Here is a 17,745-nt window from a genome sequence, read left to right as displayed (position 1 = left end):
ACACACACACACACACACACACACACACACACACACACACACACACAGGAGTCAGAAATGAAATGCATCAGAATTCAGATCAAAGGACAAAAAGCAGACCCCAGCTCAAATGAGGCACTTAGTGTGTGTGTGTGTGTGTGTGTGTGTGTGTGTGTGTGTGTGTGTGTGTGAGGCACTTTGTGTGTGTGTGTGTTTGTGTGTGGGTGATGACTAATTACTGTAATCATCAAATGACTAATCAGTATTAGAGGCATACCCTGATTTCTTTTTTCGTCTCCATCTTATTTTTCTCCTCAGTTTTACATAATCCTCATTGCTCTGCTCCTCTTCTGTCTTGCACTCAGTCATTTATCTCTCTTCTCTCCTTTTTCCTCTCCTCTTCTAATTGAAGACGTCTACATTTCTTCTCTCATTTCTCTCGTCTTTCTCTTCTGCTTTCTTCTTTGCTAAATTCTTCTCTCTTCTAAACGGCCTTCTCTTGTTTTCAGCAGCTCAGCAGCCGTACACGATGTGTTTCCGGGTCAAGTTTTATCCCCACGAGCCAATGAAAATCAAGGAGGAGCTCACCAAGTAAGAACCAACACACACAATGGATGGTTTACGTGTGATGAATGGAGAAAGTGTAAAATAAACAATAAATTAAAGAACCTGACATGCCTCTCTCTTTAGAGCAGCTTTATGACATGCACATGCATATTAGCTTGATTTCTATAGCTTGGTGGTACAGTAGTTTAAGAGCTATAAATGGTTGAGCAATGATTCCAGATAGTGGTTGATTGTCTCGGGGCCCTTTGGTTTCTAACACTATCCCAAGCCTTTTGAAAGAAAATTAATAACATTCATGTTAGTGACAGCCACAGCAGAGATTCATAGTCTTTTAATATGCAGTAGTGTTTTTTAAGAAAATGCAAAATCCCCGACACATAATATCCAAGTTTTGCCACCACAATTTTGATTATTGGATTTTATAATTTTCACCAAATTTCAAGGATAAATTTTCTTCTCTTTCTTTAGAAAATAGATTCTTTCTAAATAGATTCAGAAATACTGATGTTTCATCAGGCGCTAATGACTTTGGCAATATGTGCTGACTGTGATTTCATGCGAATATGCAACAGTTCTCTTTCACTTTTTCATCCATCCAACAAAGTAGCTTTCCTGTGTGTAATTAATGAGCGTTGGACTATCACCTTCACACCTTTCAGTAGTAGCCTCCTTTCTGATATGTCACACCGCAGATGCATTTATGCACTTTATTAAAACAACCTGTGTTTGGTAGATGTGATTTAAAAAAACACATTTGAAGTTGGCGTAACTTGTGTAGTAACTGATGGTTTATACACACTTTATAATGACCCTCCTCCTCACATGCACACACACCTTCTCTCAGGCATAGTGAGAGATGCTCACTCAGCAGGGACTCTGTTTTCGAGCTCTTCGTCCCATCTGAGCTGTCATGTCTCACCGACTCTCTCTTCCCTTCCTCCATCCCTGCTTTTCCATCTTTCTCTCTTCCAGATCTCTACACTCCGTCTCTTTTTTTCATCCCTAAGGTGTCTCCTCACTCCCTTCTGTTGGTCTCTCTCTGTCCTCCTCCTTCCTGCCAGTTATCACAGCCCACTCTGCTCCCTCAGGTGTCTCTCCACATCTCTCCTCTCATATTGGCATGACACCCAGTCCTCAACTTTTATAACTTGAAGCTGGTTTTGTGCATCATCAATGTCATTAAAACCTTGCTCTCTTTTTCTCTCTGTTTCTCAGCTTCCCCCTTCCTTGAGTTGTCCTTCAGTTTCTATAACGTCTCTCTAGATTTTTTCTTTAGCGTCCTTTTTTTTACCTCACTCTTCTTGCATTTAAACTATTTGAAAAGACTGCATTTATATGTGTTCATTTATTTTCACCAGCTTGTCTTTAAGAAAAAGCAAACCTAACCTCTGTGTCCTCAAGGAGCACCATTACACAACATTACTACAGATGAGTGGGCAGTGGACATTAAAGTCGAGCTGAGTTGGGAAAGTTCAGACGAGCTGCAGTCAGTGATGACAACCAATGAAGTGCTCAATATCAAGTTTTTTGGGGAGGGATTTTTTTTCCATCATGAAAATCCCCAAAACTATTATGCTAATGTGTGTGTGCTGCATGTGCCAGTTTGCAGGATGTTATTTGAAGGCTTTTTCCTCTTTGACTTTCCCCCCCCTAGATGAAAAAAACAACCCAGTGTTCGTATTAATCACATCCATCATATTAGGTGATACGTCATCAGTGCTAAAGCAGAGAGCGATGCACTTCTTATGTATTGACAATATTGTAGAAAGTGAATTAAAAATGTCAGCATTGAATGTAATGGAAGGGTTGAATTAAACGTCCAAAATTGACATTCTTGTCTGGCAATAAGGTTGTAAAAACCCTTCCAATGTATATATGGCTTCTCTGTTGATAGAGTTGAGCATTAGCTCAGCTGTTAAAGTGTACTGCATGGACGTAACCTGCTCGGTGATCCCACGGTGTGCAGGCAAAACACTGCTGACCTACACAAACTCAACCTCATGCAGTAAATGAGAAGAGTAATAATAAAACCACAATGTGGATAAAACCACAAAAGTGTTTTTAGGTCAATTTGCAGAACCTGCATGCGGCCACAGACCGACTATATAAAAAACTCTTTAGCTCCAGCAGCAGGCTTTCCTCACCGTTCAGTCTTGTGCTTCTCTTCTGCGGCTCGAGTTATAACACAAGTATCAGGAGTCAGGTGACCGCGGTGTGAGTGGCTGAAACTCACCTGTATCCACGGCGTCACATGTCCCTATAGGTTCAGCATCACTGTCATTTCTTGTCTCCTTGGTTACACAAATCGGCATGTCAGCAGCCGTGCCTAAACTTGACTCCATTGAAGCCGTTGCCATAGTAACTACAGAACCAGTCACTGCTGTATTGGTGGTTGTTTCCATAGCAATGTTCTCTTTAATTGCCACAGCAACACAGCTATAGAGCATCATGAGTCTGTGTTGGTTTTATGCATTTTATTTGTTAACCATCCGGAACAAGTTATTGTGAAGATAACGTGATGTTAGAGACACAACAGTAACAATTACTGTACACCGAACCAAACACACGTTCTACTTGAGTAACACATATAACGCACAGTCAGGTTAAGTGATATTGTTTTTCGTTCTTCTTAACTGTGTCGTGTCCGTGTGTCCAGGTATCTCCTGTACCTCCAGCTGAAGAGAGACGTCTACCACGGTCGTCTCCTTTGTCCTTTTGCTGAAGCTGCATATCTTGGAGCCTGCATCATACAGGGTGAGGCCGGTTTAAATGTGTTGACAGTGAAAAGTACTGGTGATTAAGACCGCTACAGTTGAGTTCCTTTTGTATTTAGGATGTAAACACGGATGTGAGCAGGTTTTTGCTGTTTCTGTTTCCTAGCTTTATCGCATTTGCACTTCTTTGTAAAAACTAGAACTGTGCAGTTTACAGAGGCTGGTGTGTACATGACTTTAGTGGCAGATTCATACTGTCTTTAATACTGTCATTTTTATATTGATCCAGTTTATCGCTCTGTGTTCTGTAATTGAACTGTAAGTCACTGTAGGATTTAGGGGCCCATCATGTTAAACTAACCTGCTAATCCTTTGTAAGTGTAGCCTATTACTTTGTTTTATTCATATACTGGATGCATATATGCATGTTAGTCAGAGTTAGCTAGTAGCCTATATGCAGTTATTTACTCTGACATTTTTAGCATTTAGCGTTTTAATTTGAGGTAGCCTTTATTGTGTTCATTTTGTGAAATGTAATAAATCAGTGTACAGTCGGCCACATCCCTCTTATTTTAGTGTACAACTTCAGATTGGATTCACAAACGCACCGCTAGATTGTTTTGGTGTGACTTGCCGTGTGATGACGATGTCTAACACTCGACAACTCACACCAAAAAGCTATATAGATTGATAAATACTACTACAGTTCAGAGTAAAAATATGTATTTTTGATTTTGGGGTGAACTGTCCCTTTAACACATAATATAACTAGGTTATGTCTGAAAGAAGAGCTCCATTTATCTGCTCTCTGCCTTTTTAACTGCTGCAGTTTGTCATCAGACTGATGTTGTAACCTAACATTTTAAAACACAGCAAGATGTATATGGACCGCTTGGAAAAGGAATAAGAACTATTTTTTTTCTCTCCAGTTAATTAGCAGATACAGTTTAATAATGAGCCATTTGCTTTAAAATGGATTACGAGTGGAATTAGCTGAGCCGTACGATGTAAATGAACCCCTCTTGCTGCTACACAAATCTCTGAACTTTGCAAACACTCTCTGATTGGCTCATATCCCCAGAGAGCAGAGCGTGACTGGCTGAGTTATCTCGACCTAGAGAGTGTCTGCAGCATATCATTGGCTGCTTTGATTAACGAGGGCAGGTCCCTGTCCCACTTTGTCAGGGTGTTGATTACAGAGCTGGAGAATAGGTTGAGGATTACTGTTTAATTAAACTCCAGGCAAGTTTCAGATTTAACCTTTATTGTGACTGCTAATTAAGAACGGATTTAAAAGGGAAAATAGTGTCTGTTAGAGCTTTGTACTGGATTCAATAAGGGAAATATTTATCCATCAGGGTTATCTCAGCTGCTTATGAGTATATTCTCCTGTGGAAATACAAATATTTTTAAAAAGTTCTCCCTGATCTTACACTTCAACAAGCATATAAATGTATTTCCCAAAATGTTATGGTTAATGGACTGCATTTATGTATCGTGTTTAATTCCTATTGTTTGTACGTGTTGAATTGTTCCTTTAAAATAGATCTCGCACATCTGCACCTAAACTCTAAACTGCTGTTAACGGTTCTAAACCTGATGGTATGACCACTGTCACACTGACATCACTCTCTGTCTCCAGCTGAGCTCGGGGACTACGACCCAGAGGAGCACCCGTCAGACTACATCAGAGACTTCAAGCTGTTCCCTAAACAGTCCCTCAAACTGGAGAGGAAGATTATTGAAATACACAAGAACGAGCTCAGGTAAAACAGCATGTGTGCGCATGTGTTTTGTGTTGTCTGGTGGGGTTGTTTGTTGTCTGAAGCGGCATCCTTGTTATCGGTTCACTGTTTGATTTTGATGACAGGCGTGGATGCTCACTCCTGTGATCTGTGTTTTTCAAAACGGGCTGTGGAGACAATTTTCTAGTGCAGACAGCAAGAGCGCTTTCTGTTGTTCTGGCTAGAGACACAATTTGATGATACCTAGAGATTTGTGGTGCATTGTATGCAGAAGATATTTCAGCTGAAAGTAAATACAAACTGAAATGAATTTGCAGAGGAATGAGCATGAATTATTTATTTACAGCTTAGTTTTGAAACCTTGCTGGCTACTACAGGATTTTCTGAATTGTCATTTGGATTAAAATCAACCTGGATGGAGTGAAGTGAGCTGGGTGTATGTGATTAGAGGCTTCTGTAAACTCAGACACAGTAAATATCTATAAACTGTGGCATGTTCTCTCCTTCTTTAAGGAGAGAAGTTGGATATGGCATAAAATGCAATGAGAGAATAATTAATATAATTAATAAAGCAGGAGACTAATGCACACAGAGGCTGCTGCATAAATATAATGATGAAAATAAATAAGATTAAAGTATGTTGAAACGTTAGTCTTACTCTGTACTCTGCACCGACAGAATAACTTCCTAAATTATAAGATCATGACAGACAGTAATCTATACATAAACCCTCTCCCTCGGGGTGTTTATTCGTATCATCATCGCTGCAGCTCATGAGTGATGTTGTTGGGTTTGTGACCGTCACACTCGCAGCGATTATTGAAACATCAAAGACAAATCCTTCATTTCCCACAGCACAGAGGTGCATGATGCCAAGTGCCCTCTGTCTGCCCCAATGGGTCTGCCGGACAGGATTAAGAACATGTAGATTACCACTGAGCCGTAGGAACACACTTCAGGTGATTTACAACTGTGTGTGTCTGTGAGTTGTCTTTTCAAGCAGTTCTTTAATGACTTTTACTCTAATGTATGTGTGTACTATAAGGTTGATTTATTTGTCTGGTGTAAGGACGAGTATCATCGTACATCACTCAGTGTCTTGACTTTCCAGCACTAAAACAAATGAGCAAGTAAAGCTTTAACGCTCCCACTGAACACTTCTTCTTCTGTTAATAAGTCTGTTTTTTGCGAAATGTTTACAGATGATCAAAAACTGGGCCAAATGTAATAACTTGCTCAAATGTGCTTATACTGTATGTCACACAATACCACAACGATATCCATCTCAGGCACAGTGGCATATCACAGTTCATAGTTAGTCCATGCTGCTATTATATGTATACAAAGTAGTGGAATAAATAGATCAACTGTAGACTATACTTGCCATTTTTAAAGATGAATTCAATCAACACAGCAACATACTTGTGGAAAGGGACATACGCTAACAGCATCAGCGTACTGAATTTAAAATAAACTTCTCCTCGTCTGCTCTCTTTTAGGGGCCAGTGTGCTGCATTTGCTGAGTTGAACATGCTCCAAAGGTCTCACAGCCTTGAGACGTATGGAGTTGACCCTCACCCATGCAAGGTAACTATAGTGGAGAATCAATGCAGGTGCTGGTTGACATGGTCCCTCTTATCAAAATGGTGCATCTCTTTATTAATGTTGCCATCATTTATTCCCACGCGTCAGTTATTTAGACAAATTATAGTTGCATTATATTGATCAAACATCTCACTGCCTTAGAGGACCTCCACCTCATGTGTCCACCTTTGTCACAAGTTCTTCTCTGTCCCTCTCTGTGTTTTCAGTATGTACTGTATGTTTATGTATGAAATATAAACATCACGCCTTTGTACATAATGGCTTTTATATGATAATTTACACACATTTATTAATGGACAAAGTCATTGGGGCAGTTGCTCTCGTCAAGTGATAGTGAAACTTCTGGTTACGGTTCTAAAATAGCTGATATTACAGCATATTTCTCTGCTCTGTCATCTCTTAAGTACAAAGTTACGCTTTCCGTTGTCACTGTAAAGTTTACAGCTTTTATTGTTATTCTGAGAGCCAATAATGAACAAAATATAATTTTGGATTCATTATTGATTAAAAGCGTTCATTTCAATTGCAGCCATCTCATTTACAGTTGTACAGGTGTAAATACTCACCAAAGTTGTTCATGCAGTCGTGCAGAAATACTGTGCCAATTACACACATATAGTCGCCTGTCCTCATTACCCTTTGCCCTTAATTTGCATATTAAACGGACGACCACACACATGATTAACTTCACTGACAGCAGCCTTTCAGCAAACCCGAGAAGTCACCAAGAGAGGAGTAATAATGGGCGAGACAGAGGTGAAATGGGTGAGGAAAGGTCCAAGTCAGCCGCTAGACAACATTATGTTGTTAAACAAAAGAAATATGGTGTGCACAGAAACCATCACTGAGGAGTCAATATTCCTATTGATTGGTCTGAGAACATCATGGCATTAGCAAGTCAATGTCATTGGCTCAGTCTTACTTTTGGTGTTGTGGTTCATTTGACACTTAAATGTGCCCCTTGCTTTCTACTGTGATACTGACTGCTTGTGCTTTTCTCTTTGTGTTTATTTTTGTACAATTGTGATAGTTGAAACAGACTGAATCTGATAAAGAAAAGTATTATTTTTGCATCTCGCTATCCGTTCATTCTCGCCCTCTCTGCTCATGCTCCGCCCAGTCAGAGTGTGAAATAGGGACACCATCCCATGGACAGGCGTATCAAAAGCATGCTGAGCAGATTAACAAGATATTTAAATTCTGTCTTTTGGAGAAGATCCCCTTTATCTGCTTGCCTCTCGCCAGTGGGGCTGCTTTTAATTAGTTTTGCTGGAAATGGCTGTTCTTGCGTCACACATATGCAGATCTGTGGAGATCAAGAATCAGAGAAAATGTTGGGAACACAGAGGGAGAAAGAGTGATTATAGAGAGACGCAGATGATAACAACGATGCGGCAGAGTGACAGGAACATATTGTGGCCTTTTCTTACTCGTGAGTTGGTATTGGTTTCGTTTTGCCTCATAGACAAACCGCACTTTACATACAGAAATACCTGTTCTGTGTTTTCTCGGCCTTGCTGTTGATGCAAATTATGGGTTGAAGTTTGAAACAAACAAGTGATTCGGTGTAGGTGCCATTACCATGGAGATTATTAATGGCCCACTTGCCTCCCCGCTGTTAATCCACCTGTATCCCATAATACTGTGGGCTGCTGCTCACTCTGCATGTGTGTATGTGTGTGTGTATGTGTGTGTGTGTGTGTGTTTGCAGGATTTCACAGGCTCCACAGCCTTTCTCGGGTTCACAGCCACAGGTTTTGTGGTCTTCCAGGGAAACAAGAGGATCCACCTCCTCAAATGGTACACGTGTCCTAAATTCTTTAATAGAAATCTGTAAGCATGGGAATTAGATGTGTAGCCTCCATCAAATATAATCATAACACACTCTCAGTCTACGTTTCATGTCATTATCACGGAGCTGAATATAATAATTAATAGGAGCAATTCAAAAAGATGGCCTTTGACTTAAGTTGCGGTGGCAGAGCTTTGTTCCCTTGCACGGTGACCAAATCAGTTACTGCATGTATGATTCATAAGATGAATATTTAATTATGTAGCTTTTTAACACACAAGTTAAAGTCAATGAAACCTCATGTTGACCGTGCCTCAATCATTTGCTGAGAAAATGTCGCAGCATCTGGCAATGGTTTTATTGGTTGTACATTGGAACTGTAAATGATAAAGTACTCTGGTACACCATGTAGTAAAAACTAAAAATACACTTTTGCATGTGTTGTTGATAGGCAGGAGTCGGTAAAGTATTTAGATCCTTTACTTGACTAAAAGAAGGAATACCTCTGCATTCACACTTACAGTACATAAGAATTAACGACCTGATGTACTTTACATATCAAAAGTAAATGTACTAATGGTGTAGAGTGTTAAACTAGTATACATGTTCTGTTGTTAGAATGCTACTAATGCATTGATGTTTGTGGGTATTTAATGTTGCAGCTGGTCGTGGCCGCACAATTTCTAACTAGCTTACTCTATGTACTGATAATTTAATCTATAATAATGCCAAATATTTTATAAAATGATTATATGCTTTGATGACAATTTTAATCTGAAATTCAAATAAAAAAATAGTGAAATAAATAAAAATAACAGTATTTACCTCTCTGAGTATAAATAGCTTAAAACGGAATTTATGTACAAGTAAAGTATAAGCATCCGAAAAGAAAGCACGTGAATAAATGTACTTGTTACATTTCATCACTGTTAAGATGTAAATGTAAACAAACTCACTGTTGACAACAGGCTATTGTGTCATGACGAACAGCGCCACCTTTAATCGTATCCGGAAGAATTTGGTTATTTTTTTCAGCTCAAGTTAACTTTGTTTTATCACGTACTTATATCTGAGTCATAATATGATGGTTCTTTGCAGGGCTGATGTCAGCAAGCTGAAGTTCGAAGGGAAAACCTTTTACGTCATCGGAATCCAGAAAGAGGTGAGTGCAGTGTCTCCTCCTGCATGCTCTCTCTCCTCTAAAGGGCAAACATGAAGAATACAACATGCTGTGTAGTTTCCTCCGTCATGATGATGAATTGTGAAGTCTTGTAGTCATCATCATGCTGCCCACTTCTGGAAAAAGCTGCACAGTTTCCATCTGTGTTCATTTGGATTAGTTGACCTCCAAGTACTGTCCACTCTATATTCTCTTTCCTCTTTCCTTCTTTCGTTCCCTTTTCCCTTTCCTCATCTGTGTAATGGTTACATCCGGTAACTGTGCTATGAAACTGTTTGTCTATGCAAACCTGTCCACCATCACACACACTTTACATGTGTGTGTCGCTGTTTCAGATCACCTTAACAGGCAGGATTCACTATAACAGGATGGTGGGTGTGTTTCGACTAACCTCCTCACTCACATCGTGTGTCCACTGTGGCCCAAATATGAGACTCCTTCACTACATCCGTGTTCGGACAACGTCCAACATCTTTGACAAATATAAATGGCAGGACATCTTTGAAACTGACACAGCAGTTCCTGACACACACTTTACAAGTTACAACTAATACAGGTTTCTTGCATTTAGGACACATGTTTCATCTGTACACTCGGTGTTTGTCTTCCAGTCCAGAGCTCTGGTAGATTCTGAGCAGCAATTGTGGTGCATTGTGCCTCATAAATGTGCACACCATCTTTATTTTTGAAAAAGCTGATTGTGTCTTGTGTTGCTGTTTGACTCCCACATTAACCCGTATTGATTCAGTCAGGCGCCTTAAAAACATTTGGTCCTCACTGTAAGCCAGGTTGCTCTTTAATCAGCCAATCAATCTCATAACTATTCTCTTCATTACAGAAGTTCAAACCTGCTCTCTCATCTCTGCTTAACTTTATCCGTCTGTCTGTCTGTGTGGCTAGCTCATGAATGGCTGAAGATGCAGTTTTATCTTTGTGTTTCTGTCTCTTCTCTCTGTGTGTAAACATAGTCGTCACTGGTGAGTAAATATTAGAAATAATCGTAGCACAAAACAATTTGACGCCTCTCCCCACAGTCCTGCCTTCACCTCACTTTATGATTGGAGAAACCGTTTTCATTGTTTAGTGTTTTCCTTATCTGTTTGTATCATTTTGTTTTATATCACTTTATAAAGACGTCATTTCATTCAATTCATTTTTTTTTTCCAATTATGTTTAGCTCTAGTGTGTAAACGATTATTTTGATTCATTGTCAATAAAAATATTCTGCTCTGTTTGAAATTTCTATTAGCATCCCTGTCCATAGTTACATTATAGGAATAAGATAAGCTCCATTAGGAAACTATAGATTATGCAATATTAAATTGCATAATCTATACCTCTGTCCATTTCATGTATTTAATGTCAGACATTGTCTTGACAAAGTTATTGATTTCTTTATTTTGACTTTGTCTTCATATGTGTATTTGTGTGTGTGTGTGTGTGTGTGTGTGTGTGTGTGTGTGTGTGTGTGTGTGTGTGTGTGTGTGTGTGTATGTGTGTGCTTGTGTGTATACTGTATATACTTACATTTTTCACTGTATTTTAATCAGGATTTAAATTAGTGTATTTATGTGTCATCTTCCACTGTGTGACAGGTCACTGCATGACTTCACTCTTTGCCCTCACCTCTGTTATTGAGCCTGGAACACATGAACTTAACTGTCCCACTTTGAGCTGAACTTTTCATGGCTTTATTACTGTAACATTTGCTTGAAATGCAGTTCTTCTATTGTATAATTTTCTCTTTAGTAACTTATTGGTGTCCCAAGAAATAAAATGTTGACGGTTAATTTAAATGGTTTTGACCATACACCAGGTGATAGCAATTGAAAACTAGCTTGCAAATAAGTGCATACCATTAAAACAGAATGCAGAATGTCCATAACTAATACGATAGTATATGTAGTTTAGGAGCAGTTAAATCGGCATCACGTCATTGTGTAACAGTACTTTTGCATGTCAGCCAAAGTGGGACCAAAGACAATTTTCTAATCATTTTTGAACATGGGGTTCTGGTACTTTTACACATGTATGACCACACCCACGCTGACACACACATGGCCACTGCAGCACATGTGTGTAAATCACAACTACATACCTAATATGACTGATGTGTGACACTGACGGGGTTAAGCAATATGGCTGACTAGGGGGCTTTAGCAAAGGACGCAAACTGGATCAGTGCATTCTCGTGTTATTGATCTCAGTGTTTCCTCTCTCGCACACCCTCCACCCCTGTTGTTGAGCAGCATTGATCCGGTATCTCATACTACCAGACACACAGGACTGAAATTAGACGTTTACAGGAATATATCCCTCCTTCTTGTCCATAAAAAAAAACATGTTCTGCAAGCTGCAAGTGCTTTTACTGTTAAACACTGTGGCTAAATCACTATATCTGCCTTACGTCCTCAAAGCTTACGACTTCAGGTCGGTGGGTCAGCATTTTGCACAGCTCCCCCTCATGGTGTTCAGCACTTCTCTGGTCCTTATTCTCACGTCTTTTGGTCATCTCATTTCTCATCCTCGCCTTCTCCCTCTCTGTCTCTCTGTCTTTGTCCTTTTCTGTGCAGAAGAAACTGGTGTTGACATTTCACACCTCGACCCCTGCTGCGTGTAAGCACTTATGGAAGTGCGGGGTGGAGAACCAAGCCTTTTACAAGTGCGTCCACACACACACACACACACACGCAGACACACACACACACACACACACACACACACACACACACAGAGGCGTGTTTTGGGGGTATTCCATTGACTTTCATTAATTTCTTGGAGACTTACCCTCATCCTAACCTTCCCCAATCACGCAAAAATCAGCTTTTTCCTATCTGGGAGCATGGCTTTTGTCCCCAATTAGACAAGTCATGCCCAATTAACTGGTTAGTTTGAAATGTGACCCGAAAGGTTGCCTAAGTTACACACACACACACACACACACACACCCACACACACACACACACACACACACACATCCAGGGAATTTATTGAGCTGCTCTTGAACTCGAGACGCTTGGGCATTATTTCACCACAAAATCACCACAAAATCACCAGTACTAATTGTTGAGAAAAAATAAAATATACGTAACATAAATACATTATCACATATTTATACATATTTAACTGAAATGGCACTGATATAATTGGTAACTGTTACAGCAGTTTTTAAATATATTTAAATATGATCTACTTTAAAATAGTACTGTACCTCTATGACTTCCCTTTGTCATTTTCTTACTCACAAGTGGCTACAATTTGCTTTCCTTCATGTCCCACCTTGATTTTTAGCACATTATCACTCTTTTCAAATGATTTCCCTGCCTCTCCGTGTGGCTCTGCTTCAATATGCTGCTGTCCTTCACTGGGGGAGCAGCTGAGCACTCCGAGGTCGTCGCTCTGAATTCACAGAGACTATTGACGCTGCCAGCGTGTCAGGAATGGAAACAGGCTTGGGGTGAAGGCGAAAGTGAGAGAATGGAGAGTTGGTCTATGGTCATGGTTGTGTCAAGGTTGCGAGCAAACAAAATGTGTTTTTCAGTGGGATTATCAGCACAGCTATAAATCATACTTCATAGTTATACAACAGTGGAAGCTGTTACTATGTTGCACAAAACATTCCAACCGTTTTATAAGACTTAAACTATACCTCCTTCTCTTCTGAAAACCTTGAGCGATCAGATCACAATGAGCCTTTATATATTGTTTTGTAAACTGCTGCCTGTTTCCAAGATCATGAATGAACTCTCAGTCTTAATATTTAAGCCAACAAGTAGATCTGACACGATGACTGGATTAATCGATTAGTTCATCAACAGTAAATCAATCTCTAACAATTTTGATAAATCGTAAAAAGTTATTTTCAAACAAAAATGCTGAACAATACTCGATTCCAGCTTTTCTAATTTGCTGCTTTGCCTTGTCTTCCATCACAGTAAACTTAATATCTTTGGGTTTTTGGAAACAATTAGTTTAAAGAATAATCAGATTAATTGATAATGAAAATAATCTTTAGTTGCAGCCCTACTGCCCTACTGCGCTACCCACATGGACGAGAAGTTCCTACAATGTAAAATTTGAACATCTGAAATTCCATAGACAGCCAGCCAAGTCCATCATCTGCTGAGGAAGATTGTGTGACACAAACAACCGCTCTAGACAGCGTGGACCTTGAATGGACCTTGAATGGACCTTGTGGTGAGATAGAACAGAACAGATCCCATGAAGGCAATTAATAGTTTTAGTTTTGAAATAGAAAATTTTCCTTTGCTTTACTATTTTATTTGGCACGATAATGAACCAGTTTTCACACAGATTGTGTCATCTTGTTTACAAAAGGACAACATTGTGATAAAGTCATTAAAGTGTTCTCATAACAGCCCTAGCCTGTCTAACCCTGGATATTGACTTGTTAATGACAGCAGCTCATGTGTCTCTGAGAGGCGGACAGAGAGGGAGGGGATGTCATCTCGGATGTCGGACAAACATGAGAGCCGCTTAATCAAATCAGAGTGAATTGAGTTTGTAAATGGCAGCCAAGCAAAGATTTGCGAACATACGTAGGTCCTCTATCTCTCTCTCTCTCACACACACACACACACACACACACACACACACACACTAAGCAGAGCAGAGGTGTTTGTCTATACTCCACCATCTCTGCTGCATGATAAATGATCCTGAACCAAACATGAAGGTTTATTTGACTTACGACTTTTTAAAATGGTACACATTGAAACACCTCTTTTGCTCCCTGAGAGTCAGTGCACACGGTTATTGTTACAGTCGCAAACAAAAATGTTTCAACACGAATGTTCAGTGTTTGAGCATCAGATGCTTTGTAATAATTAAGTTCTTTGTTTGCATCTCTTTTTGTTTCTTCCTCCCTCTCGCTGACAGGTGTGCAAAGTCAAGTCAGATAAAGACAGTTTCCAGCAGTAACATCTTCTTCAAAGGCAGCCGGTTCAGATACAGGTGAGACAGTATTCAAGTTAGTTTTCATAAGAGAAGGCAGACTTTTTTTTTTTCACAATACAATGACAGACAGAATTTTGCCCACAAAAGATGTGTGATGTATGTCAAAGGAAAGGGAGCGATGAAAGATATAGGCCCAGTCCCAATGTCCCCCCTAAAGCCTCAAACCCTGAACCCTCGAGGACTTACTGACGTCACCTGGTAAGTGGGTGAGTGTGAGAGACTGTGAGGGCTTGAGATGGTGGAAATAGGAACGGGACAGCACCTTGCTGCAACATATCACATTACCATGAAAACGACAAAAAATATGATGTATAATTGGTATTTATTGTATACTTTGTACTCCCTGATTTCAACGTCTTCAGGCTCTTTCCTCACAAGATGAGAAGTAACTTTATATAATCTATTTACTCGTTTTTGTCAAAACGGTTTCAATGACAAAATCAAATATTTGATGAATAAATAAATAAATATCCTCTGATGTCAAGTTTATTTTTTGTTCCATCTTTAACCCTTTATGTTTCTGAGTAAATTGAATATGACAGGCTGAACACACGTGAGCCGTCCTCTTTGTTTACGTCTCCATGCGTCCACTGGTTACCCCGTGTTTGATGTCACATTGCAATGATTTGTGGGTAATTCCCTTAGGCAAAGTCAGCGTCTTATGCTGACTTACGGAAAGGGTTCATAAAGGGCTCAAAGTGTCTGCCAGAGAGCCTCAAACACTCGATGATTTGACAGTGGGACAGCTCTAAACCCTCACGGACTTCGCGCGAGCGCGCCTCAAAGTCCGTGAGTCCGTAAGGGGGGACATTGGGATTGGGCCACAGAGTCAGAAATAACCCCTAGAGAGATTTTAAAAACGCAAATTTACCCACAATTCATCAGCAGGTCAACACTCAACTACTCCATCAATCTACTTTTAATTATGCGTCACCTTTTGCACTAACCTGAGAAATGTACATAGGCTACCACACGTGCTGATTTACTGTAAATCCATCAACATGCTGTAGATCTCCTCTTTGGACATCAGTATCCAGCTTGGCCTTGGCTTCTGTAATCGACCGACGCTCATATCACAGGAAAGCCTAACTAAAGTCTGTTATTGAAGCCGTGTTAGCTCTGATTCTCCCCTCAGACAAAGCTCTTCACCAGCATTACACTTCAGTCTGCTCTATTTCATCAGCTAGCTAAAGCAGTCTGGCTCAAGGGCTCAATGATGAGTAATAGCATAAGGTGGAGTTTGTTGGTCATTTGTGCAAATGCAAAGCGGAAAGCTGGACCACAAACGGAGCCAGTTTTTATAAAGCAGAACAGATCAGATCTTCATCCTATTGGAACAGATGATTGTGGTTCCTTGTACAGCATTTTACAGCATAGACGCACATTTTACAGAACACAGTATTGTTGTGACTATATCCACAACTTGATGACTACAACGCCAGATGTTTCATCTCACCGGCTTACTTACAACCTAACTATCAATCTCTGCAACAACAGACTAAAGGGTGGGAAGGTGGAGTCTGCTGACTTGAAACAGTGTAGTCAGAGTCCAGAACTCCAGTCGGCCAAACATCAGATTAACGGAGCTACTGACCATGCTGGCAGGAATCTGCCTGCTCAGCAGCACTGATTATGCAACATCTGCAAAACACAGATGAAAAATCACATGTGTCTCATCTGATGTTGTCTTATCAGTGAGGCTTTCTTGTCTTCAACTTGACATAGACACAAAAACGAGCATCATACTGATTTTAGCAGCTTTTCACTGGTCTCCCGTTCCAGCTTGAGTCTTTAACGCAATTTCATCCTGAGCCTGAGGAGTTTAAGGTCTGCATGTATTACAAACATTTCTGCTGTTTTAATCCTTTTATTTTTAAATGTTGTTTCGTAGAGTTTTGAAAAATGAAACACTTTTCTTATTTATAACGAATGTGTGTTTGTCCCTGTTAGCGGAAGAGTTTCAAAGGAGGTGATAGAAGCCAGCTCGAAGATTCAGAGAGAGCCACCAGACGTTCGCAGGTAAGGACAAGTGAAAAGGACAAACACACTGAACTCCCTTACACAGTTAGAAAATGACGCTATTGCCTGTTTGCAGTAATACCCTCCCACAGCGGGATATTACAAATACAGATCTAACTACCATCCAGTTATGGAACTCAAAATGTGCAAGGAAAGATTGTGAAACTAGAGCAGATGTGCTTTCATTATGCAAGACAACACACACCTCAACATAACGCACAAAGCAGTCAGTGTAGTTGATGTTTGTGTTTTCAGAGCCCAGTTTGGTCAGAGTCGAAGTTTTAACTCTCTTAGCCATAAAAACCTCATCATGAACATGGAGCCACTGGTACCTGCACTGCCTTCCACCAACGAATACGAAGACACGGCTACAGACACTGGTAGGATGTTACTTATTCTACACACACACGCACACACACCATGCCCTTCTGCCTTAGACCTCTGGAAAGTCACATGGGTGTCCCTTGTGTATGAAGGTGCACATGCACATACACAACCCTCACAGACAGAAAGCGTTAATTGAGCAGGTGATGCTCCCATCAGTCTTGTCTCCCTGGAGACACCAATCGCAGGACGCTAAAAATACCCTTCCCATGATCCTCCCTGAGTTTACCACCATGCCTGTGTGTGTCTTTGTCTCCTTGTGTCTTGTCTGACTTTGTGTGTGTTCTACGGAGGAAGGTACACAGAAACAGAGCCAGCTTATGTTATCATTACAGAAAACTCAATTTGAAGTAATTTGTTTGGCTCCAAAGGGTCTGTCTCTGTGTAAAGGCTTTGTATGGTTCTGTGTGCACAATGCAATCTGTTAGTTGTTGTGATTTTTCTGTATATTGGTACATGTGAATATTCAGTGTTTGCATTATAATAGCGAAGTGTTTAGCATGCATGCTCAACTATATTGTCTGCAAATTGACAGTGGACTCTGTGTACATGGGTGTGTGAGTGCGTATGCACTTCCATGAATTACCCTTCTCTCTTCTGTTTTGTCCAATTTTAGCATTATTTCCTGTTTGTGTGTTATTTATTCTCCCTTCATATATGTACAGTAAAGCTTCCTTGGGTCCCTTGGAACGCACTATAAAACAATATTTGGTAACACTTTATAATAACTACACAATATGAAGCATTAGTTAAGTATGAGTAAACACTTAATTCATCATTTAT

At 40.0% G+C, this 17,745-nt stretch overlaps 1 protein-coding gene across 4 annotated transcripts in view; it reads left to right on the top strand.

Moving 5' to 3' along the window:
- The window catches only part of frmd3 (FERM domain containing 3), a 53,446-nt gene that overhangs the window by 21,194 nt on the left and 14,507 nt on the right, over positions 1–17,745 (top strand). The window contains exons 4-14 of one of the 4 annotated variants that reach the window (XM_031856191.1): positions 492–570; positions 3,203–3,300; positions 4,903–5,026; positions 6,505–6,592; positions 8,322–8,410; positions 9,501–9,564; positions 10,551–10,559; positions 12,156–12,244; positions 14,482–14,556; positions 16,510–16,578; positions 16,834–16,958. In XM_031856191.1, coding sequence (XP_031712051.1) covers positions 492–570; positions 3,203–3,300; positions 4,903–5,026; positions 6,505–6,592; positions 8,322–8,410; positions 9,501–9,564; positions 10,551–10,559; positions 12,156–12,244; positions 14,482–14,556; positions 16,510–16,578; positions 16,834–16,958 — 909 coding nt within the window. Of the gene's footprint in view, positions 1–488; positions 571–3,202; positions 3,301–4,902; positions 5,027–6,504; positions 6,593–8,321; positions 8,411–9,500; positions 9,565–10,550; positions 10,560–12,155; positions 12,245–14,481; positions 14,557–16,509; positions 16,579–16,833; positions 16,959–17,745 lie in introns of all 4 variants that reach the window. The other 3 variants (XM_031856190.1, XM_031856193.1, XM_031856192.1) reach the window with 3 other exon arrangements.

This window comes from Anarrhichthys ocellatus, unplaced genomic scaffold, assembly GCF_004355925.1.
Source record: "Anarrhichthys ocellatus isolate YVR2014 unplaced genomic scaffold, GSC_Weel_1.0 scaffold17, whole genome shotgun sequence".
NCBI lineage: Eukaryota > Metazoa > Chordata > Actinopteri > Perciformes > Anarhichadidae > Anarrhichthys > Anarrhichthys ocellatus.
The sequence above is the reverse complement of the archived record's forward strand: the minus strand, read 5'-3'. Positions and strand labels throughout refer to the sequence as shown.